The sequence below is a fragment of the Pelodiscus sinensis genome, chromosome 4 (genome assembly GCF_049634645.1).
Source record: "Pelodiscus sinensis isolate JC-2024 chromosome 4, ASM4963464v1, whole genome shotgun sequence".
Lineage (NCBI taxonomy): Eukaryota > Metazoa > Chordata > Testudines > Trionychidae > Pelodiscus > Pelodiscus sinensis.
Genome location: NC_134714.1, coordinates 20,276,325 through 20,298,848, shown reverse-complemented (window position 1 = coordinate 20,298,848; position 22,524 = coordinate 20,276,325). Strand labels below are relative to the sequence as shown.

The window sequence follows — 22,524 nt, the reverse complement described above, 5'->3', positions numbered from 1 at the left end:
GAATAGAAATTTTCATTGCCCATCTCCGAACCTCCTTTTCTCTACAGGTGGGATTTGGGTGGGTTTTTTGAGAGAATAATTAAAACTGAACATTTTATTTTGGGTGGATGCATACCATTAAAATATACAATGGTTATTTCAGTATTATTTAAACATATCATACTATTTTTAAAAACCACAATTTTATGCTTGACTGGTTTTTATTGAGTTTTTCACTCTTCAGACATAAGGATCACTGTGATGGTTTTGTACAAGGTAATACTAGATTATACAATCATAAGAGAACCAAAATAAGAGACTCCATGAACAGGTTGGCACTGAATAAAATGAAAATTAAAAATTATTTTATTATTTTATGTGCAGTCTGGGTAATACAGCAGATTGAAGAAGATTTAACAGGGAGATGAATGAATCCCACAGTTTGAACTTTAAAATGTAATTTCTTTACTGATGCTTTTTAGGAAAATAAAAAATAAGAAACTTTCCTCTATATGTTTAAGAAAAAATCTGAGCTTTCTGTCAGGGAAATATCAGTTATCGTATATTCTGATAATTAGCATTCTTAAATTTATGAAAAAAGGCAATAGAATAGAACATTAAAGTCAACAGTGAGTACAAGGCAACAAAGCATTTTATTAATAATTAAGGATATAATAAAACATTTAACTTTGAATTTGTACCTATGTAATTTAATGAATATAGATAAATGTGGATATACACACTTTAAAGAAGATTCACATACAATAATTAATTACAAACTTTTCCATTAAGCATACTTAAAAAAACCAAATTCCACTAAATTGGAAAGAAGGGGGAAAATGGTTGTGGGTTGCCACAAAATCGAGACTAAGCTACTTCAAATCAAACTTGCTTATAAATTAATAAGTATCATGATTTACAACTTTCTCAAGACATCACACACATACACCCCCATTCATTTCTTTGAAAACATGTAATAGTACCCCACCCACAAAAATCTGTATATTCCACTTAATAAAAATATAGGTGTTGGATGAGTTGGTCCTTTTACACCTTGGTGGATAGTTAATTGTCAGAAAGCAGGTGTGTTTCTCTGTCATCATGTATACAACACAAAAATTACATTCTTCAGCACAGAAACAGGATTCCGTAAAATCCATGTACCAAACTTTTTTTGGTTTAGCTTATGTAGTTTACTGTTCATGCAGAAACTGCTTACAAATACTGCACCGATTAGGAACTCCACAACTTTTAAATGCTGCACATTTACCTCATGAGCAGAAGATGATTAAAGCTAAAAGCCAAGTTAACACAGTATGTTGGTATGGGAATCTACTGAGTTAATCATTATTCAACCACTCTGATGCATTTTCCTTTTTAGAGATTCAGTCTTTCACAAAAGCTAAGATAAGCAAATCTTAAATGGAAAGAAATATAAAGTATCTTATTTACCTTTACAGAAAAAAATCAGAAATGCTAAAAAGTTTCACATGACCTACAGAGGAATATGAATATTTTGATTTTTTTTTTTAAAACAAGGGCTGTACATCTAACAATTGAAGAGACCCGACAGTAACAATTATCATAGGAGTTAAATATAATAAACATTATCCAACTGTTACATGTCACATATTACAAATGCATATTAGAAATTATATCTACAATTAAAGTACTTCCCAGAGTTTTAAATTACCTTTATAAATATGAACAAAATAATTCAGATGTGTAATACCATTAGTAATTTGTGTTAGCCAATAAAATAGGAAATGCAAAAATAGACTGAAATTACAGTTCAACTCAGATGTGATTTAAAGAAAAAGAGAAGCAGTGTGGGTACTAGTAAGGCCCTGCATTAATTGAAACAAACAAGGAGAAGTATCCAAATAATGCATCATCAGTATTGGGCTATGACATATTGACTATAGTTAATTAAAGAAATCATTGATAAATGATTTGCAAAGAAGTCAACAGAACAAAAAAAAAATCAGTTAATCAAAATAAATCACTTTGAAAGTATATAGCTCTTTTCATCTAGAGATTTCAAAGCACTTTATAAAAAGGTAAGTAAACATTATTATCCCCTTCTTACAATCTGAGGTGTGGCTGTCTTGTCCAAAGTCACTAAGCAAATCATTGTGTGGGGTTGGGAACAAAATCTGAACTTCCTGAGTGAAAGTCCCACTTTCAAATCTCTAGTCATAACTGACTCCTAAAATATCACTTTATTTAATTTGATGTGTATTATAGCTGAATAGTAAATAGAAAAATCCAGTTGGTAGAGATAACTAAATGCAGCATGCTGCCATTAGACAAAGAGTTCCTTTATATGTAACAATATAATTTTAGGGTGTCAGTAAAAGGCACTTATCTCACAAAAATATTTTCTCTAATGTGTATTAATATATATCCAATATTTATTGTAGTCAGTGTAATATCTGAAATTTACACTTGTTAAAACGTTGCAAATAAATAACCCTCTACAAAGCAATAACTCTAACATGAAAGGAGCTCTGTGGGAAACAACACATTTTGGACCCATTATTCCATTTAGAGCAGCATTCTGTGTAATACCAAAATATGATAGCGTAGAATTATGATACTGGCAACTAAATTCCTATATCCACAAAGAAGAGGAAAGCGCATGCAGAAATATGATCTGGTTTACTTAACAAGCTGCAGGGCTAACCTAACTGCTACTGAGTTGAAAGAAAAGACAACAAGCAAGCCTTTTCTGAGTCTTATGTTTGAGATTACATGGCCAGTGTGAAATGTAACATACATTACGAACAATTTGTGATGAACTGTATTTACATGGTTAAATCAGAAATACCCATTGACTTAAGTCATTTTAAAGTGATTTTCATTCTCACTGGTTGTTTTAGAAGACTCATCAAATCCAGATCCAAAAACTGAGTTATATTATAGCTAAATGGCAAATAAAGATAGTTCAATGCAGTTTTCAGGGATTTATGGATGGCAGTATAAAGAAAAAAATCTCTCATTTATCTAATCAATATCTGTCTTTCAAGTCTCATAGCTACCTTCCAATAAGAGGACAGTCTGAACTTGAGGGATTCTTTCCTAGATGCCCAGTGCCACAAGAAAATGGACACAACCAAGTCATTCTATATTACAATACTGCTACATTATAAAACTAAAAACACATTAAGGTGAAATGGATGGAACCAAATCAAAAACAAATGAAAAGCCAACCTTTTATATTTAATCTTTTGATTAGAACAATACATTATAAATATGTCAATGCTGGTGTAAAGCTGATGGATCTAACCTTGCATTTGGCCAATAATCTTAAATTTCCAGTCTTCTTTTCATTGTTTTTCTAGTACTGTATCTTAAGTAAATTCCTGCATCTTTGAGAAACATGCTTTTTTGAAGAAAAACCAAACAGTTTGACCAAATATTACAGATTCTGATACTTATGCAATTCCTCAAGAAAACCATCTCTCTCACATAACATAGTGACCAAAATGGAAAAAACGGTGTACTGACAATTGTCATGGCAAGTGGGCAAAAATGTGGGATAGCTGCCATATATTCAAGCCAACTATTTACATCATCTCCACAATTCGAGCGAATATAAAAACACAACTTTTAATCATGTGCTGTTCATGGGAGCTATCAGTCTACATAAAGTGCAAAAAAGGAAAGCAACACCTTACATGAGGCCACTATTTTCCTAGTACTCCCATTCATCTGTTTTCATGTCTAGATAGTAAAGAATATTCTGTGCAAGCTTTACTGCCTGCTTTCTGGCAACTTTAGACCGTTCATCTCCTTGTGGATCAACAGCATCAAGTGTCAGAAGTTGCTTAGTGAGGAGCTCTTCTAGTCTCATATAGTTCTTATCAGTTCGGTTTCCATCAAAAGACAGCACTTCCCTCTGAATCTGAGACAAATGTTCAAGAACACTCCAGACTGCCTTATGGGAGTGGTGTTCTACAACAGTTTGTTCACCATACAATTTCCTTTTTTCAAGTGCTTCTTTTAAATCAATGTATGTTATAAGAGTTTGCACTTCTATCACTGCTCTTCTCCTGGCTTCTCTGATGCATGGGTTCTTTCCTGGACTCACTTCATCCAAGTGGGCAATTAAACCTTGAAGTTCTGCCTTGGATCCCAAGAACAGATCAGAAGCATTTTCTGCTCTGAAAATTAAAGAATGAACTTCTTTCATTTTTTTGCGGATCTCTTCTATTTTTAGAATGGATTGATTTTGTGCCAAGTCATAAGCATGAGCAGAGTCTGCTTCCTCTTCCAAATCCAGGTATTTCTGTAATTTATTAATCTCTTCCACCACTTCCTTTCTGTAATTTCTTATTTCTGTGTGGCCACAAACATCCAACGCATCCAAATCAGCAACCAGACCAGTAAGCACACAGGATAAATGCCTGCAAGTCTCATTATTATTTACTCCCATTAAGACTGCAATAAGAGTACCCCTCGCTTTGTTTACATCACACATAATAGAGTTAATTTTTGAGACTGAAGGATGTGCATCACTGGAGAGTGGCAAGGAAGGTTGCTGTTTTATACAGTTTTCTATAATCTCTTGAATTGCACACACTTTTGTCAGAGTGCGGTATCTTGCTTTCCGTAGCGAGATTTTTCCTCCAGTTTTCACTTGAGTAAGTCTCAATACAATATCCTGAATACCCTCTTCAAATTCATCAGTTATACAGTTGCCACCTTTATAAAAAGGTGTGATTTCACGTTCCACCAATGACTGAGCTTCCTTATATATGGCCTCTATTTCCAGTCTGTGTGGATGGTTTGCATTCTGCTCCAATTCTTTGAGTAGTCTTTCTGTTTCCTGGGCTGCTCGTTTTCTGGCTTGCTGAATATCCCCTTTTCCTTCAGTATCTACAGAATCTATTTCAAAAAGTTGTTTAGTCAGAGTCCTCTCCAGTTTCTTGTAATCCCTGTCAGAAGACAGGCCACTGAAAATCACCACCTGCTGTTCAATATCTCTGACTTCTTTCTGTATTTCTTGAAGCCTTTTGATGGAAGGGTGTTGGTTACCCATATCCATTATCTTATTTCCTCCAGTTTCAAATGAGCTGTAAAGGAGGCAAGAATGACTGATAAATTTTTAAACAAATATTTCATAATTCCAACAACTTTTATAAAGCCTCATGACACTAAAATATTTAATAAATTAACTTGACTTAAAGGTACAGAGAATGTACGAGAAAGTTAAAAAGAGTGACGCACTTAACTTCAAACCATACAGTATGTCACTGTTCTTTTGTACATCTCTCTCTAATGATGTCTGCAAGCTCCTATTAAATGATATACACTTGAACTTACACAGCTAGAAGTTTTTATTCACTCTCAGAGCTATAATGTTTACAATCAATGCAGAAAAATGGGTTATTTCAATAATGAAGAAAATTAAGGAGGCAACCTCCAATTCTTAATTTAGTGCAAGATTCCCCCCCAACTGGTAAATACTCCCCTCTCAATCACTTGCATTACTCAAAATAGGGATTATAACACTGCTGAGGCAACTAATGTTGTCAACACTTTGTGCCCATATCTATGTACCCTCAGCAAATCTAACCAGCCTTCTCCCCCATCCAGCATCCTTTGTCTGTCTACACCACCTGGCACCCTTCTCCCACATTAAACTACCCCTAAACACTTCTGCACCTCATCCAGGGCCCTTCATCCACACCCCTCGGCCCTTCACTAATCTCTCTCACGTTCCCCTCTTCGCCTTTCATCGCTTTTTTCAGCCCATTTGAGGCCCCCTCTTCCTTCCACCACCACCTGCCTGTCCTCAAGCAGCGACCACAACCATCCCCAGTACCGCGGCCCCTGCATACGATAGAGATGCGGAGTTGGCCCTGAGGTCTCCAGCCCCCACCGCAGCATGAAGGACGGCGCCTACCCTAGCCAGCAGCCTTGGAGGAAGACAATCCCCTGGAGCAGGCCCCGATCCCCCCCGGAGCCCGGGCTCGCTACATCCCTGCAGGAGGAGCCTGGATCCGCCGGGCCGCGCCACCAGCAGGGGATGACTTCACAATGGGGGCGTCCCGGGGGAACGGAGAGCGCGTGCCGGAGCCCGGGGGCGGCACCGAGCGGGGGCCTCAGGCGGCTGAGAGCGTCTCCTTTATCGCAGAGCCCCGCCCCCCCGCGGAGACCCCCCCCGCCTCCCCTCCCCCGTCCTCCATATCCCCAGGGCCCCGGCACCCAGGCCCTCTTCCCCGCCAACTCCCCATCATCAGCTGCCCCCACTCTCCAGGCAGCCAACCCCCCCGCCCCCCAACCAGCTCAGCTTCCCTCCGAGCCCCCGCCCCTCACCTGGCCCGACAGGCGCTGTTCTCCCCCCGTCCCCGACAGAACTTGGGTCCCCCCGGCGGGCCCCTCCAACCGGCCTGTACCGCGGGCCAAACGGCGGCTATCCCGAGCCCGGGAACCCCAGCCCGCCCTCACCCGGCGGGGGCCGCAGAGGGAAGAGCGCGGCGGGTGACCGGAGCTGCGCAGCCAAGAGACTGAGCCGCTCTCCCGGGTTCCCGGAGGCCGCAGCTTGCGCCGCCTGCCGCACCTCAGGGAGAAGTTTCGGGCGGCCCTCCCTTTGCGACATGGCCGTAAAGCCGCCGCCAGCGGGGAGGCGGGTGAGGCGCGATGGCGGGCGCAGCGCCTCGAGTGGGGCGTTGGTGGCTCGGCTCGCGCCGCGGCTTCTCCCGAGCAGGGGGCGGCGCGGGGCGCCTGGCCGCTGAGGGGCCCGTGCGCGGCCACAAGCCGGAGAGCCCGGTAAACAGGCGGAGGGTGCGGGGCAGGCTTCCCTGAGGCCGGGGCTGCGGTGGTTAGCGCTGGGAACTCGAGGTCCTGCCCCGTGTTTTGGGGCAGGGAGAGCCCGCCCCGCCTGGGCTGCGTTGAGGTCCAGTGGGCGCCGAGTTGCGGGGATCCCAATGGGCAGAGCGGGCGGACAAACCTCTAGCTCTTTTTCAGGAGGGCGGCCTCCCCCTTTGCCTCTGGCGTCATGCAATTGGCCCTGGGGACCCGCGGGGAGCCCCATTGTCCATCATGTTGGGTACAGGTTTGGGGCTCTCCTGGGTGCAAGCTGGGGACTGGGCATTAGTACAACCCACATGCCTGCTGGGTGTGGTTCGCTGGTGTAGTGACACTTAGACTACTTACAGAGAGAATAATGAGTTTCCTCTATTAAGGATATGTGACTAGTTGTTTCTCTCCCCCTGCCCTCTATCAGAGAGAGGCAGAAAAGGGGGGGGGGAGCAGGAGCTGGTGCTGGGGAGAGCCATCTTAAAAGCTGATCTCCCCCCCCCCCCCCCAGCACCATCTGGAGAGGGGAGGAGGGGAGGCAAAGGTGCAGCAAGGAAACTCTGCAAGCAGGGACTGCTGCTGATGGTCCTGACTGCTCCATCTTTGAAATGTACAAGAGCCCTAGGCACTCTTGTACATTTCAAAGGCAGCTGTGTAGCAGGATAGGGAGTGCCTGACTAATGGAGCAGTGGATGGAAATTCTATCAACTGACTTTTCTGTGGGTCAGTGGCCCTCAACCCAAAAAAAGGTTCCCCTCCCCTTTTGAGATTCCTGTAGTAAGCTCCACAAGTCCCATGTTTGGTTCTGTCACTGTTACATTAGGACTCATATGCTTTGTTCCCTTTTCTGGTTGGCAGTGAATCTACCAGACACTTAGAGCCTGGACTCCTGGGCTGCATCTAGACTGACAAGTTTTTCTGCTTTTGCGGAAAAATTTGCCAGCTGTCTATACTGGCTGCTTGAATTTCCGCAAGAACACTGACGATCTCATGTAAGGTTCAGTGTTCTTGCGGAAATACAATGCTGCTCCCATTCAGGCAAAAGCCCTCTTGCGCAAATGCTTTTGCGCAAGAGGGCCCATGTAGACAACGCAGTATTGTTTAGCGCAAAAAAGCCCCAATGGCGAAAATAGCGATCGGGGCTTTCTTGCGCAAAACTGCGTCTAGATTGGCACAGACGCTTTTCCGCAAAAAGTGCTTTTGCGGAAAAGCGTCCGTGCCAATCTAGACACTCTTTTCTCCAAATGCTTTTAACAGAAAAACTTTTCCGTTAAAAGCATTTGCGGAAAATCATGCCAGTCTAGACATAGCCCTGGATTCTTTTCCTGGTTCTGAGGAGGAGATGTTGGGGGGACAGAGCTGGAGCCAGGAATCTAGGGCTATATTTTCCCTGGGTTATCATGTCTCCCTGTATTACCTGGGCTTCTCTCTGTCAGCATCTCATTAACTCATGATAGGATTTTACTTGAATTTCCTGTTAAATTGTTTGAATAGGTTTTGTTAGAAAAATGTTAATAGCCTGTAGTTGACCATTTTCCAAGGGTCACAAGGAAGTCTCATTAAATCTCATTTCCAGCTCTTTATTTCTATGTGGTTCTTTATTAGCAAATAAATTAATGCGTTGCTTGGGAAACATTAAGGTCTGGTGGAACCAGCAATCAATTTGGAATCAGACCTGGTAGACTCTTAATACATTTAAAAAGGAGAAGCACAGTGAGGGAAGGGGGGGGCAGTGTGAGCCAGGAATAAGCTTTGCCAGCTTGGGTGGAGGGGTCTACTGTTGTGCATCAGCCTTTTAAATGTATTAAGAACCTCCTGGCTCTTAATACATTTAAAAGGCTGTGTACAGCACTGGGGACTCAGGGCGAGTCAGGACAGCTGGGCTCATGCCAGTCCCCACAGTCCTTCTGCCCCCCATGGAGACCAAGTGCTGAGGGGAACCAGCTTTTAAGCCAGCTCCCCACAGCACTGGCTCTTGCTGCCTCTAATAGAGGAGGAGGGTCTAGTTGCTTATATCCCTAACAGGGGTGGCTTAGATAATGATTAGTCTTGCCTCATGTAAAGGATTGGATTAAATAACTTCTTTATTTCCCTTCCTGCCCTATGTTTCTATGATTCTGTTAAAATATACAAAGTAAATATCCTTAAATTGAGCTGTAGTAAGTTCTCAAGCAACATTTTTCTTCCTTTGGATATTTATAAAATTCATTATTGATGGAAATATTTTTTAATTGGTGTGTGTGTATATGTTGAAAGTGATGTTTACTGACATTACCACCAAAGATCCAGTCCTTCCAAGCCTATTTATATTGTAATCCAACTCTAGACAATTACTACATTATCACACAAATAGAGGCTAGAGTTTGAGAATCTTTATACAAGCTGAATTTCCTCAGAATATTAGAATTAGGAAAAAAAAAGTTCTAAATGTTGATTTGACAAGACCCTAGGTTTAGAATTTTTTTTCTAAACGCAGTCCAGGGATTACCTATTCATTCCTTTCTTTAAAGATAGAACATCAGATTAGGGACTCAGTCTAAGTATTTATACATCTACTTAACTTTATGCATTGTGTGTTGTCCCCATGTAGCAACCACATATGATTGCTAGTTCACCTGCCTATGAGCTATAGCTAAGATTTATAAATGCAGAAATAAAAATGTGGTGTTTAATAACTTTGTTCCTTTTAAAGTTTAAAAATGCTGCTGGTGGTAGTAGTAGCAGACAGTAATTTATAGTGTGATATGCCTTGTCTTTTATGTGAGAATGGTTTATGTACTTCAGAATGCTTTTTTGACATAAATATCACCCAGGTGCTGTAGATTGAGGAACTTGCAATACAGAGAAGATAGGTTACTTGTCCAAAATAAAAAAAGTGAATTATTAACAGTTAGTAGCCTGGAGTTCTCCTTACCCCACTGGTTAATACTTCTTTTGTGTACTCTTACAAGCATACACAAGCAAAGAATAAATTACAAAGACACCAGCAAATGAAAATATATATGAGGCTCATCCTGTACACAAGTCTCCTATGCTGCCATCAAATGCATGAATACACCAGTCTGTCCAGGACATGAAGTGAAAGTGTGATCTAATGGTTTCTTTGTGTGTCCCAAAGTCACTTGTACCTCTCTGACAGATTGCGCGCTCTCTCTCTCTCTCTCTCTCTCTAGATATATACACACACACACACACACACACGGCTTGACAAATCACACTCACACACACACACACACGGCTTGACAAATCACTGAATCTATCGTCACAGGCGAGTAGATTTCAGCCGGTCGCCCCGTTCACCAGCAGCACATGCATGCGCAGTGCGGGGCTGGCAAGTAGGTTTCGCTGCCGTTTGTCAAGCCGTGTGTGTGTGTGTGTGTGTGTGTGTGTGTGTATATATATATAAATTAGTGGTGTAAAGTTAAATCAAAATAGCTTGAACTCTCACAACTTTTATGTTTTCATGATTGTATTTTAAGGTTTGACTCAGCTGTGTAAAACATTGTACTTTTTAAAGAAATGCTCTGATTAAATTTAAAAAAAAGAATTAAATATGTGGGGTGTTTTTGTTTTGTTTTTTAAAGGCTTCAAGTTTCTGCCCGCCAGCATGTTCTTGCAATGATTGGATTGGTCCTCCTGACAGACATTCAAATCTCCGACCAATAATATTTCATATTCCTAAAAATGAATCACCATTAGAACGAAAACTTAGAGAATTTAGACAGGAAACTCAAATTTGGAATCAACAATTCTGGGCAAGTCAGAATATGTCATTCAGAAAGGTGAGCATGTTGATACTAGGCCACTTAGTGGTGGTGCTGTGTTTACTTAAGAACTTGTGGTGTAAATAGCTGATAAAAACATTATTCTCCTTGTCTGGGTGAAAGGTTTTTCACAATTGCATTGTATAGTGACCTTGAACTGTGATAGTTTTGAATTATATAGCGGTTCAGAATATTTGCAAGCACTACAACTAATTGTTACCTTTAAAAATGGTTAAATTATGTGGTTTTGCAATTATTTATCTCTTGATTTTAAACTGATTTCAGTATGATAGTGTGTTTTGCTATTAAATTTATTTATCTATACTGAGGAGTGCAATTAAAAATGAGCTGCCTAACTTTTTGCTGCTTGTTTTTTAAATTAGAAATATACAGTTGTGACAGTCCTCTTTTCTGGAGGATCTGGAATGTGAGATTAGAGCTGGTTATTGAAAACTGAACTACTGTTCTAACACTAGGGTAAGTGGAACAGGCATAGATGCAATCACTGAGGGGGAAACTGATGGACATATCTCCACTCCTCAACTTTACTGTTCCATTGATGTGTTTCTAATACAAGTTGAACCTAGGGATGTGAAAGGTTAACTGGTACGCATCACCCTTAATAAATGATGCTTAGCAAGTTCCAGTTAACTGGTGAGGACTGGAGCATCTCTCCACCTGCCGTGGGGGCTGCTACAGCTCTGCAGTCCTGAAGGTACCAGACGAGAGGTTCAACCTGTAAGACTAAAAGCAATGCATTTCACTCCTGGTCCCTCTTTCCTTATGTGGGTAGAAAAAGCTAAATTCTAGGTTGGGGGAGGACCAACTCAGCTATTTACCTCCAGTTGTGATGAAAATGATTTCTTTTTTTTTAAAGGTAGAAGAAAATAGTTCGTTTTTTTTAATTAGAAAAAGTAGCAGTCAGTTAAAAAAAACATTCAATTAAGTAATTATGAATTTATTTTAAAATGCTTATGATCTCTCTGTGAATTCAACCATAATGTGCATAAAGAAACAAGAGGTCAGAAGCAGATGTATATGCCTTATTTATTACTTACAGTGTAAGTGTAACCTTGGGTGGGCTAGACTTCAGTTGCATAAGATCCTGATGATGTCATCACAGCTGAAGGTAGATAGCTGAGTTCTCTTCCAACATGTGAATACATTTACTTACATGAGCCGTCCCATTTACTTCAGTGGGCTGTTTGCATGAATACATTTATACACATGCCTAAGAGTTCACAGGATTGGGTTTAAATGATTGTTTCCTGAAGAGGATCCAGTTAACTGGTTATTGGTTTAAACTTCAAGTAGAAAACACTGTAGTTATCATCTGGCTTATAAATATTTTTCAGGTTCTTGAAACTTGATCAGTAAAATAGCTAACTTCAAGAACAAAATACATGAAATTATAATATTAAATATGTTTTAGGGAAAAGAAGAATTCATTTCCTCAAGACTGAAGGCTAAAGGTCTGGACATGATAGATAGGACAGGTTAGTGATCTCATTGTTTTTACAGTTTAAATGCTTTCTGAACTTGGAAGGTTTTGGTTAGCTTTAACTAAGTTTTCATAAGATGAGTTATTTTTAAAGACCGCTTAAACTAAGAGCACATCCTGTCACTGCCTCCTAGACTGCAGTAATGCCAGTCCAGTTCTGTGGCACAAAGCAGAGTTTGTCAGCGTTTGAAAGGCTGTGCAGGGGTGTGGTAGATGACTCATCTCTACAGTAGCTCTTTGAAAGGTGATGTCTGTGGGGTCAGAGGATCTGCTGTTGCATATTTCCTCATGTTCTCTACCACTCCTAGAGGTGGGGTGCGTTAGGATCTGCATTAGCTTCAGTGTAACCAGTCCATAACGATTCTGTGTTATGGGGAAGATTTCTTTTTCCCTGTTGCACAACAACCCACTAATCTAATTGATCTGAGTATTGGAGAGTCCTGAGTGCATTTGATGCTTGGGTTGATGTTTATGTTAATATAGGAACAGGTTATCAGACTCCCAGGTTTATACAATTCATATAATACATTGGAGTTATGAACTGACCAGGCAGCCACGCATTAGAATGGGAAGTACTCAGTCAAGAAATGAGACCCTCAAAAAGGGTAAAGAACAGTGCTGTGTTTAAACATCAACTACTAAAAAAGGGGAAAGTTTAAAAATTGGCAAGGTAACTCCTTTATTGTACTTGTTTTCATTTAAATTAAGATGGTTAAAAGCAGCATATTTCTTCTGCATATAAAGTTTCAAAGTCAATGTTCAACTGTAAATTTTTAAAAGAACAATCATGACATTTTAGGCCAATAGACTCATAAATACAAGGAGATACTATCGTGGTGCTACTAAAATTCTCACAGTGAGGTTCACCCTCACTGGCCTATGTCTTTGGCACTAATGAAGTGAATGGTAGAATTTCTACTAGATGGCTAGTAAATTTGGCACCTCAGAACATGTAAATATTGGTGTAGGATACTTAGCAGGAAACAGAATTGCAGTATTAAATCCTAGCATTTGAAATGCCTACTTAACCATTGCCAAGTTTTCCTCCTAGCTTGTGTGGACCATGCTGCCTGCGGGGCTTCCTCCGCTTTGGCTTCACCTGCGAGGGAGGTGGACAGCGCACAGAGACCTCTTTGGTGTGGCTCCTGCCCTGCACCAAGGGCTTTTCCATGCTGTGCCTGTTGATAGTGTGAGCTGTGGCTGGGCGGGCTTTTCTCTCCTCCTTGCAGCGCTCCAAGCTCGCCTCAGCTCCTCCAGCAGTGGAGCACTGTGCATTCAGGGACGGCCTGTTACAGTGAGCACTGGCTGAACTGAGCCAGGAGCCTCCCTTGCCCCTGCTTTTTTCCCCTGGTATTGCAATGTCACTGGGGGAAAATCTTTCACTCTCGCCTACCTTCCCCCCCCAGCCTGTTGACGCTGATGTGATGCCATCATTCTGTCGTCCAGCAGGAAACTTGAGAGAGCGAGAGTGTGGCTTCATATTGTGGAGTTTGTCAGTAATAAAAGGCAGTTTTGAACAGCTCGTTTTCATTTTTTAAAATTAGATTTAAATACAATACTTTATTATGGATGCCCATGTCAGAGGCCTATATATTCTTAGCTTTACATTTATGTAACTACATGTGGTACAGGATATGTCATAGTGACTAAATAGAAAAGCTCTCAACACAAGTAAATAAGTTTTCTTTCTATTCAAGGTTATGTTTAAGTTACAAGAGATACAGTCTAATAATAGCAGCCTCATATTTCTAACTTATTACAGTAATGCCTAGAGGCCTTTGATCAGATCCCCATGGTGTTGTATAGACACCGTGACAGGCAGTCCCTCCCCCAAAAAGTTTTGAATCTAAATAGACAAAGCGTTGGAGAAAGGGACTAAGGATGTTAAATTGTGGTTAATTTACTAGTCGAGTAGTCAATGGAATTTCCATCGACTAGTTGATAGGCACTTCCGCATTCCTCCTTTGAAATGTACAAGAGCTTGCTGGGGCTCTTGTACATTTCAAAGAAGGAGTGCAGAACACTGCATGCAGCCTGGGGCCAGCAGGAAATTCTGCTGACTCTGGGCTGCATGTGGGTGTGCCATCTTTGAAATGTACAAGAGTCCCCAGTGGGGGCTCTTGCGCATTTCAAAGAAGACGTGCACTCATGGAGCCCAGAATACCCTGCTGACCCTAGGCTCCATGTTGCGCTGCCTATTTGAAATGCCATGTGGAGCCTGGGATCAGCTGGGGACTCCCCGGCAGATCCTGGGTTCCATGGAAATGCCGCATGGAATCCAGGATCAGCTGGGGAGTCCCCAGCTGACCCTGGGCTCCAGGTGGTGCTGCTGCTTTGAAACGCCACATCGGCGTTTCAAAGGGGCAGCACCGCATAGCTGAGCTGGGCTCAACTGTGCGGTGCAGCCCTTTGAAGTACCCCCACTCCACCCGCCCTTTGCTGCTTCTCTCTGATAGAGGCAGTAAGGGGAGGGAATCAACTAGTTGACTAGTCTTTAGCATCTTTAAATGGTACTATTACATTAAATTGAGGCACAGCAAAACTAAGTGATTGGCACCAAGTCACACAGGAATTCTGTCATAGATTGCCCCAGTTTTGTATATTAATCACAAGAAAACCTTGATGTGTTTGTTTAAAATTTATTTTCAGGTCAAAAGGTAACATTGAATGCAGAAGAAATGGCAGATTTTTACAAGGACTTTTTAAGTAAAAATTTTAAAAAGCACATGTGTTATAACAGGTAGGTGTGTGCACTTTGTTGAATAATACACGTAATTCATTTAAGTTAAAGGGACACTATCAACTTAGATCACTCTTCTGTCTGAAACTTTTTGTCTGTTGTTAGTAGTACCACCAAGGTCGGTTATTACTGAAAGAGAGAAACAAAATTAAGGGAAAATATATGTTTTCTACTTTATACATGAAGTGCTGTCACATTCAGTCACTTTGAGTATTTCCACTATTTATGGATAGATCGAGCTCCCTTGGAAATTAATCAATCTCTCCATGGACTTAAATGGAAGCTGGATCTGTCCTCAGTCAGTCTCCTTTTTACTGTGTGGGTCTTTCACACAGCAATGGGATTAAAAATTAGATTAGGGAAACATGATTGTAAAACAACTTAACTTTTTGAAAATTGAGTTGACTACTAGTTGAATGTGTCCCTTCTAAACACTGGATTAGACAGTGACAATCTGTGAATGATTTGCTCTCAATAAAAAATTGTCATGTAAACTAAATATTAATCATTTGTACTGTTTTTTTAGATTTGACCATGTTTTTCTATAAGATTACCAACTTAAATTGATCAGTTTTGTTTTATATGGGGAAGTACTAGAAGTTGTACTAGGTTTTTCATTTGCTGTATCTGTACACTGTCCAAGATCGTTCCTTAGAGCAGTGGTTTTCAAACTACTGGTTGCCACCCAGCACAGGGTCATGAACTATGAGGAACTCGGTCTCGTTACTGCAGGTGATCAGTGGGGGTGCTAAGGCAGGCTATCTGCTTGTTCTGGTGCTGCAGACTGCGCTGCGCCCCAGAAGAAGCAAGCAGCAGGCTTGGCTCCTAGATGGAAGAGCAGGGAGGAGAAGAGGGCACAGCTTCATGCATTGCCCCTGCCCCTTCCTCGAACAGTAATTCCACACTCTTATTATCTGGGAACCTGCTTCTGCGGCACAGTATGGTCTGCTAAGGAAGCCTGCCTTAGGACCCCTGCTGTACCACTGACCATGAGCCACTCAAGATAAGCCCTTTGTGCCCCAAAGCTTCCTCCTGCACCCCAAAGCTCTCCTCCTCAGCCCCACCCCAGAGATCACACTGTAGTCAAATTATGTTGGGGTACAGGCATCAGCATTTTTCCTCAACTCGGTCATGAGAAAAAAAGTTTGAAAATCAGTGCCTTGGAGAGATACTTAGCATCTTTACTTATGCATGCAGCATCTCTTTCTCATCTATTGGAATTCAATAATATTCAAAGCAAAGTGTTAAGATTTGCTACAAGAACTACACTTTACTGCTACAACTTTCTAATCTTTGAACATTACATATTTACTGTGAATTCTAGTTTGGAGTTGTATGCAGGGATGTGAATGGTTAACTGGTAAGCCTCATCCTTAATGAGTGAGGCTTACTGGTACTGATTAACCATTGGAGGCTAGACCAGCTCCCTGCCTGCCATGGGTAGGGGGCCGCTCCAGCCATGTGGGGCCCACCAACCACACCTTGAATCATTTAACCAGTTAAATGTGTACATGTACACATTAACATCCCTAAGCTATACAAGGAGGACAGTTCTTTCTGACTGCTTCCCTTACCTTAGCTTGCATAACTTTAAAGATAATAGGTATAAATTTGGCTATGAAAGTCATTCAGCCTCTTTAACTCTAGTAGAGTATTAAACTGAGTGCCTAGAACCATGCATTCCACAGATTGCTTAAAAGAAGTCACGTGTTGTGTAATCAGTATACTTTAATATTAGTATTTACAGATTTTCATAGGCAAATTAGCTGTAATTAGGGAAAGCAATGTTGCAAGGAAAGAAAAGGTAAGTAATACATGAATTGTCACGTGTCAATTCCTATAGGATATTTAATGCCATAATTTGCCTCTTTCCCAATCTGTCTTTTGTATTTGTTTTTCTGGTGCTGGAATCTAGAGAGTGGTACAAACGTAACTTTATTACTACGTTCCTCATGGGACAAGTGGCCTTTAAGAGGGTTTGGAAGAAGCTTGGCTGGAAAAAGATGAAAGTTGGAAATTAAGGCGCATCACATTCTATAGAATAAAACTACACAATACAGCCTATTGGACTGATACACTGTGGTCACATTCAGACTCCGAATTGCTGCCATAGCAACTACTTTGATCTGTTTACTTTGTATATCAAAATAGCTGCTGATTTTGACTGTGTTACAATAACATCAGAACATCCGAAAAACTAGATTGGCAATTTACAACAGCATGAGGGCTGCACATAACTTACGTAAAAAGGAACGGATTACAGCCACTGTCATTTTTAATGTTGAGGTACAACCCATAGAAACTGAATATCAGAGTCCAACCCATAAAGATCAACATACCATGCTTCATCTTGTTCCACGTTCTATAGTCTCCGTGGGCCATATCAGTTTATAAAAGATAGAAGTGGCCATTGTCTGCACTGGTTACATGGGCTACAATTTTTCTACCATCATGTAACCATCATAGAGGTAAGTGCAATTTGAACGGGTTCATTAAGTTTAACTTAGATTTTTAAACCTTATTTAGACTAGAATCCCTTTGTGACACTGTAAATATGATAGATTCATTTATAAGGGTAATGAATCTTTCTAATTAATCTGTCCTTGTGAAAACAGAAACTTGTTTAAGTGATTTGTCTCAGCTGTTGGAACTCAGATGAATAAATTCAAGATTTTTTTTAGTTTTAAATAAAATAAGCATTGTCAGTCATTTAGCAGCTCCGATAGAAAAGGAGATGGATAGAGAGGGTGATAAATGCTTTGTAAAAGTCAATGTTTGCCTTTCAATTATCTTGAAAACACTTGCTGCTCTCACCAGGTTCCTTGAGCACCCAAAAGTCTTGCTAGCATCAGAGGGAATTGCGTGTTTAAGGAATGCTATCTCCTTGATCATGTGTGCTGTTTAAATTAATGTTTATAATTTAATTGTACCATTTTATGTATTGTTTAAAAGAAATGACCTTGCTCTGAGAGTGTTCCCTACTCATTAATGAAGTTGAATGGATGTGTTTGCTTTGGTACCTGATAAATGGATTCTTCTGAATGAAATGTCCATGGGCAAATGTTTGAATTCCAGAGGTAATATATTTGTTGCAGTAAAGAGTAGTAGAACTGCTCATATTTGGTGAAAAATAATGTATACTTCATTCTTGGATTTGAAAAATCCACAGTAAATACATGACGTTCTCAGGGCTTGCCAAACCTTCTACTATTCTCTCATCCTGCCAAGTAGTCCCTAGTAGTTAGGCACCACAGTCTACCAGTTTGCAGCTCAGTTATATGGTTGCTGCATGCTTGGCATCAGCAGAGGTAGCAGTCCTCCTCAGATGGCCCGTATCTCTATTAAAATAATCAGAATACTATATTTTTACTGCATATACTTCCCCCAAAACTCTAGTTGGGAATGGGCACCAACACAATATTTTCTTTGTATATGTACACTCCCTCCAGCCCTGCAAAAGTTACTGTGTGAGATTGGCACGTTTGGAGTTCTACGGGTTTAGGGGATGGATCTGGGGAAGTGTGGAAGATGGCTCAGGGACATTTCTATGGAACATCATCTAGCAAGTTTGTATGATGTCATGCCTCCTTAAAGGAAGTGTAAAGGCCAAGCCCTAATATCTCAACCCTCTAGAGATGTTTTGAGATCCACAGAATAGTCTTGCAGTATTCAGGGCATCCATGAATTTGCTCATGCAAGTAAATTAAAAATGCAGCCTTTTTATAACTGTCTGCTAAGTTTTTTTTACACATTCCATTTGTAGTTCTTGCATTGACTCATTAATAATGGCCTCATAATTTGGTCTAATTATGTCAGGGCACCCACATAAAGGCTAATGAAGTTAATGGTTTGTTGGCTAAATTATCTGTTAATTTCCACGTTGTGAATCTGAGCCTTGGAGCAGCATGTTTCAGTAATACTTCAATCTAACTTAAATCCATGAGAAAATTTTGCATGTAAATAAATACTCAGATGATCTCTCCTGCTTTGGACTTTTTTTTTTTAATTTCTGTCAAAACTAAAGCTATCTCGACTCTCTTGTTCACTCTTTTTGCTTTTTGTAATACTGTTACATCTTTGGACATTGGCTATGATAGTTATTGAATAGTATTTTAGGTTTAGAACTGGTCCTCCTGTATATTATAGTATTTTTTGTTATGTCTTATCCTTTTCAGAATATTTAACTTGAAATAAAGCATTAGATATGTATATACTCTTTTCATTAATTCATAGTTGCAGTATATTCTTCTACAATCCTAGGTTTGGGTAGCCTTCATATTTTGTTGAATTTTCAAGACCCCTGGAGGTTCCTGGAGGGGGTGGAGGGAGCACAGCCCCAATAAAAGAAGTGTGTTCACATTTAGCAGGGCGAGGGAAAGGGGGTATAAACATTTTTGTTGAAAATCAAAGTACAAGCCTGATAGAAAAGTACTTTAAAATAGCAGGCGTTCTCTGCTTCCCCTCCTATACTGAGACATATTTTTATATAGTGCGTGAATCTGTTGGTCTGTCCATATTTACCTCTCTTACTTGCTTTATGGAGAAATGTCAGTCTCCTCTGGCAACTGCAAAAGGGACTACATGGAATATCTATAATTTTGGGGCCCAGCATTACTACTACATTGACCCTAATGCCTCCATGTATTGGGATTAAGATTATGTCCAAGATATTTACAAGGCAGCATTTTCCAGCTGTTCTTCAGTTTTTCTATAGAACTCTCTCTCATTTGGTATATTAGCTGTTCTGTTTCATACTGAGCAGGGAGGGAGACATCACTCGTGGGATTTCCTGGTGACTTCAACAGAACTGCTCTTATAGAGATGTTTAACTTTAAGCATGCAAGGGTATGTCTAGACTGCACCCCTCTGCTGGCAGAGGGATGCAGATTAGGAAGGTCAAAATTGCTAATGAAGTGGGGATTTAAATATACTGCACTTAATTAGCATAAAATGGCCGCCACTTTTTTTTGGCACTGAGCTTTGTCGGAGAAAAGCAGCAGTCTAGAGGCTGATCTGTTGCTAAAGAAAGCCTTTTCTGATAGATCCTGTATACCTCCTGTATATCTCGTTTTATTTAAATCCCCACTTTGTTAGTAATTTCAACCTGCCTAATCTGCATCCCTCTGCAGGCAGAGGAATGCAGTCTAGACACACCCCAAGTGTTTGTAAGATTGGTGGCTTAGACATTTCACCTTTCCCTATTCACTACTCTTGGTTTGATCAGGTGAGATGCTTTTGCTTAGCCTTTTCTGAGGGTGGAAAACAAAAGTCAGTATATTCAAAAGTGGCTTCTGATTTTTGAATCTCAGGTTTTTTTGCATGGGGGAGTGGTGTTTCAAAACCTGAAACACCTTGATTGTGTCTTTCAAAGTTTGAGAGTATCTTTCTGCAATTCTCTTGACTAAAGCGGAGATGCCAGCTGTGTAGCATCTTTCAAGTGAGGCACCTAAAGCCAGTGCCCACTTTGAAAATGCTCCCAGTGACATTCAGTGACTCCCTCTTTGGCTCACCAGAGCCCAACCTTAATGATGGACACAATTAAGAAGTAGGTGATGGAATGCTAAAGCCCCATTTGTGCAATGAGCTCCACCTGGGAAGACCTAAACTCATGTGCAGCTCCATTTCCTTCTGTAAGGTTCTGCCTAGAGGGAGCGACCTGTTTGTACAGAGCTCATTGCAGGATTGAAGCGGTAGGCTGTTAAATTGTAAGATATTAATTTAGACAATCAAAAAAATCTACCATGAAATATGTTAAAAATAAAGCCTGTAAAATTTTCTTATTGCCAAATTTACGTTAATTTAGGGAGACCGTGTTATGAGTACCCAGAGGTTATATCATGTTGCCTGTATTAAATGCACTTGGATTTTTTTTCTACAGGAAAGTCACAGTTATGCCTACTGTGTTCAGATATTACTAATAATCATCTGTGTATCAAATGCCCCTGAAAGGAATATGGAGCTTCCATTGTCTGTCTGAAAATAAAATTCTTGTGTCTATAAAAGACTATTATTAAAGCATCAGAAGCAGGTAAAAGATTAAAGAGTAACTTCTTAGTACATCAGCTATCACTATGGGGAGTAATGCAGAGGAGCTATATTACCAACTTCATATTAAACTAAACCAATCCTATCAAAAATAAATAGAATACATTTTTCATATTTCACACAGCATCATCAAGTACTATTTAATCTTTCTCTCCGCCACAAGGATCTAATACAGCAACACTATTTTGGTAATATTAAAATGGTTAATAACTTAAGTGATTTATATGGTTATGTTCCAACAGTTTTTGTATTTCCTGCTATTTGCTAAACCTCTCTAGTGTTGCCTATTTCAGTAGAATAGAAGAGGAGGATGTGTCAAAAAGGAAAGAGAGATTAAAGGCTCCTTTTGAAGGTTTGCTGTGATTGTAGCTCCCTGGTGGTTAATGAAAAAAGATTAATAAATCTCAAAACTTTATCCAAGAAATCTTGAAATAAAACTCCTGAAATCTAATTGAGCATTGTCATCTCTTTTTGTGATATTTTAAGTACCCCCCCCAAAAAAAAACACCACCCAAAAACCCTAGCACAAAAGTGAACAGTTGTGAATTTCAAACCCACTAAATGGATCATAACATGTATATCATAAGAGAGGATGTTTCATTAAGCAGCAATAAGTGACATCTATTTAAACATTCTTCCTAACTGAGGGGCAAATCCTCTATTATGTAACAACGAGAATTTACGCCTGCAGAGGCTTTGCCCAGAGATTTGTATTTTCCCTGTCAGTTTCTGAAGTATACTGTCAGATTATTAATTGCATCTCCATGTTAAAACACTTGGTTGAAAAGCTTTAAATCTGCTATTGAGATAAAGGCCTCTCCCTGAATGATTTGTCACATGAAGAATGTTGTGTAATGCACATTGTCAATTTTGGAACATTTTAAGTTGATTTCTGTTGTTACCGTTCTAGAGTTTTTTGAATAATTGTTGGATTTGTATGTGTGTGTATATATAAAAGTGGGGGTTACATGACCATTCGATTACACTATATTTAACATCCCTATTTTAAAATAAATTCCTCAGGTGCTATGTTCCAATACTCATTACACTTAGTTTATCTGTCACTCTCATTTTAGGGGCCTTTAGCTTGCGTGGATTACACGATCCTAGAGTAACTCTCCTAGGTGGAGGCCATCCACTATTCCAGCCAGCTGAGTTGTTTGTATGTTTTAATTACATTTCCAGAAGTGAGAACAAGCTTTTTTCTTTCCCCAGTGCTTTGTCTGCTTCAGTTACAGGAAGGGCAGCGTGCAGTAGTCAGATCTCAGACTCACTGCTTGATTGTTTATATATGGCAATAGGGCTGGGAAGAGTCAAAGAATCTGCCCCTGGGAGAAACTGACTGTAGAACAACCAGCAGATAAAGGGCACTAGCTGCCTCAGCACAGGAAATTTTCCCTTGGAGCTCAGGAGGTTTTGTATTGTTTCTATAAAACCAGCAGCCCCAGAGGATTATTGTTTGCTGGTTTGAGCTCATAAGGATTACAGTCATTACCCAACCACTAGTCAGCACCTTGAACTTAATTTAACATATAATTAAGAATTATATTCTAACCTTTAGTTCCATTATATGCTTCTGAGGAAATTAGAAAAGCATTTGCAGTTATTTGCAGCATGAATTTCTTAAAAGCCCCATGTATTACATTTTATAACAAAAAGGAAGAGGGTAAGTCAAATTAAATAGTGCC

At 40.2% G+C, this 22,524-nt stretch overlaps 2 protein-coding genes across 7 annotated transcripts; one reads left to right on the top strand and one right to left on the bottom strand.

The window, feature by feature from the left end:
* Positions 1-613: 613 nt before the first annotated feature.
* Positions 614-6,961, bottom strand: BAG5 (BAG cochaperone 5). Of its 5 annotated transcripts, none has more exons than XM_075926488.1 (2): positions 6,938-6,961; positions 614-5,057 (listed from the first exon to the last, which is right to left on the bottom strand). In XM_075926488.1, exon 2 carries the CDS (start codon positions 5,027-5,029, stop codon positions 3,677-3,679), a length of 1,353 nt encoding a protein of 450 aa, XP_075782603.1. In that variant the 5' UTR covers positions 5,030-5,057; positions 6,938-6,961; the 3' UTR covers positions 614-3,676. The 5 variants fall into 5 exon arrangements, with proteins under 5 accessions (XP_075782603.1, XP_075782602.1, XP_075782601.1 ...); XM_075926487.1 differs by lacking the exon at positions 6,938-6,961 and adding an exon at positions 6,548-6,571; XM_075926486.1 differs by lacking the exon at positions 6,938-6,961 and adding an exon at positions 6,436-6,570.
* On the top strand, positions 6,466-19,000 carry COA8 (cytochrome c oxidase assembly factor 8). 2 transcript variants are annotated; one of them, XM_075926499.1, is made up of 5 exons: positions 6,466-6,617; positions 10,371-10,568; positions 11,983-12,046; positions 14,701-14,791; positions 16,707-19,000. In XM_075926499.1, the coding sequence occupies exons 1-5, from the start codon at positions 6,585-6,587 to the stop codon at positions 16,810-16,812; spliced, it is 492 nt and encodes a 163-aa protein (XP_075782614.1). In that variant the 5' UTR covers positions 6,466-6,584; the 3' UTR covers positions 16,813-19,000. The 2 variants fall into 2 exon arrangements, with proteins under 2 accessions (XP_075782614.1, XP_075782613.1); XM_075926498.1 differs by having other exon boundaries at positions 6,568-6,756.
* Positions 19,001-22,524: the final 3,524 nt, after the last annotated feature.

What these genes read in the sequence shown, in the direction of transcription:
- COA8 (XM_075926498.1), top strand. Translation starts at nt 6,628, where the DNA reads ATGGCGGGCGCAGCGCCTCGAGTGGGGCGTTGGTGGCTCGGCTCGCGC. An exon ending in AGAATATGTCATTCAGAAAG is followed by an intron (nt 10,569 to 11,982) that starts GTGAGCATGTTG and finishes AATATGTTTTAG; the next exon opens with GGAAAAGAAGAATTCATTTC. An exon ending in AAGCACATGTGTTATAACAG is followed by an intron (nt 14,792 to 16,706) that starts GTAGGTGTGTGC and finishes GCTGGAATCTAG; the next exon opens with AGAGTGGTACAAACGTAACT.
- BAG5 (XM_075926488.1), bottom strand. Translation starts at nt 5,029, where the DNA reads ATGGATATGGGTAACCAACACCCTTCCATCAAAAGGCTTCAAGAAATA.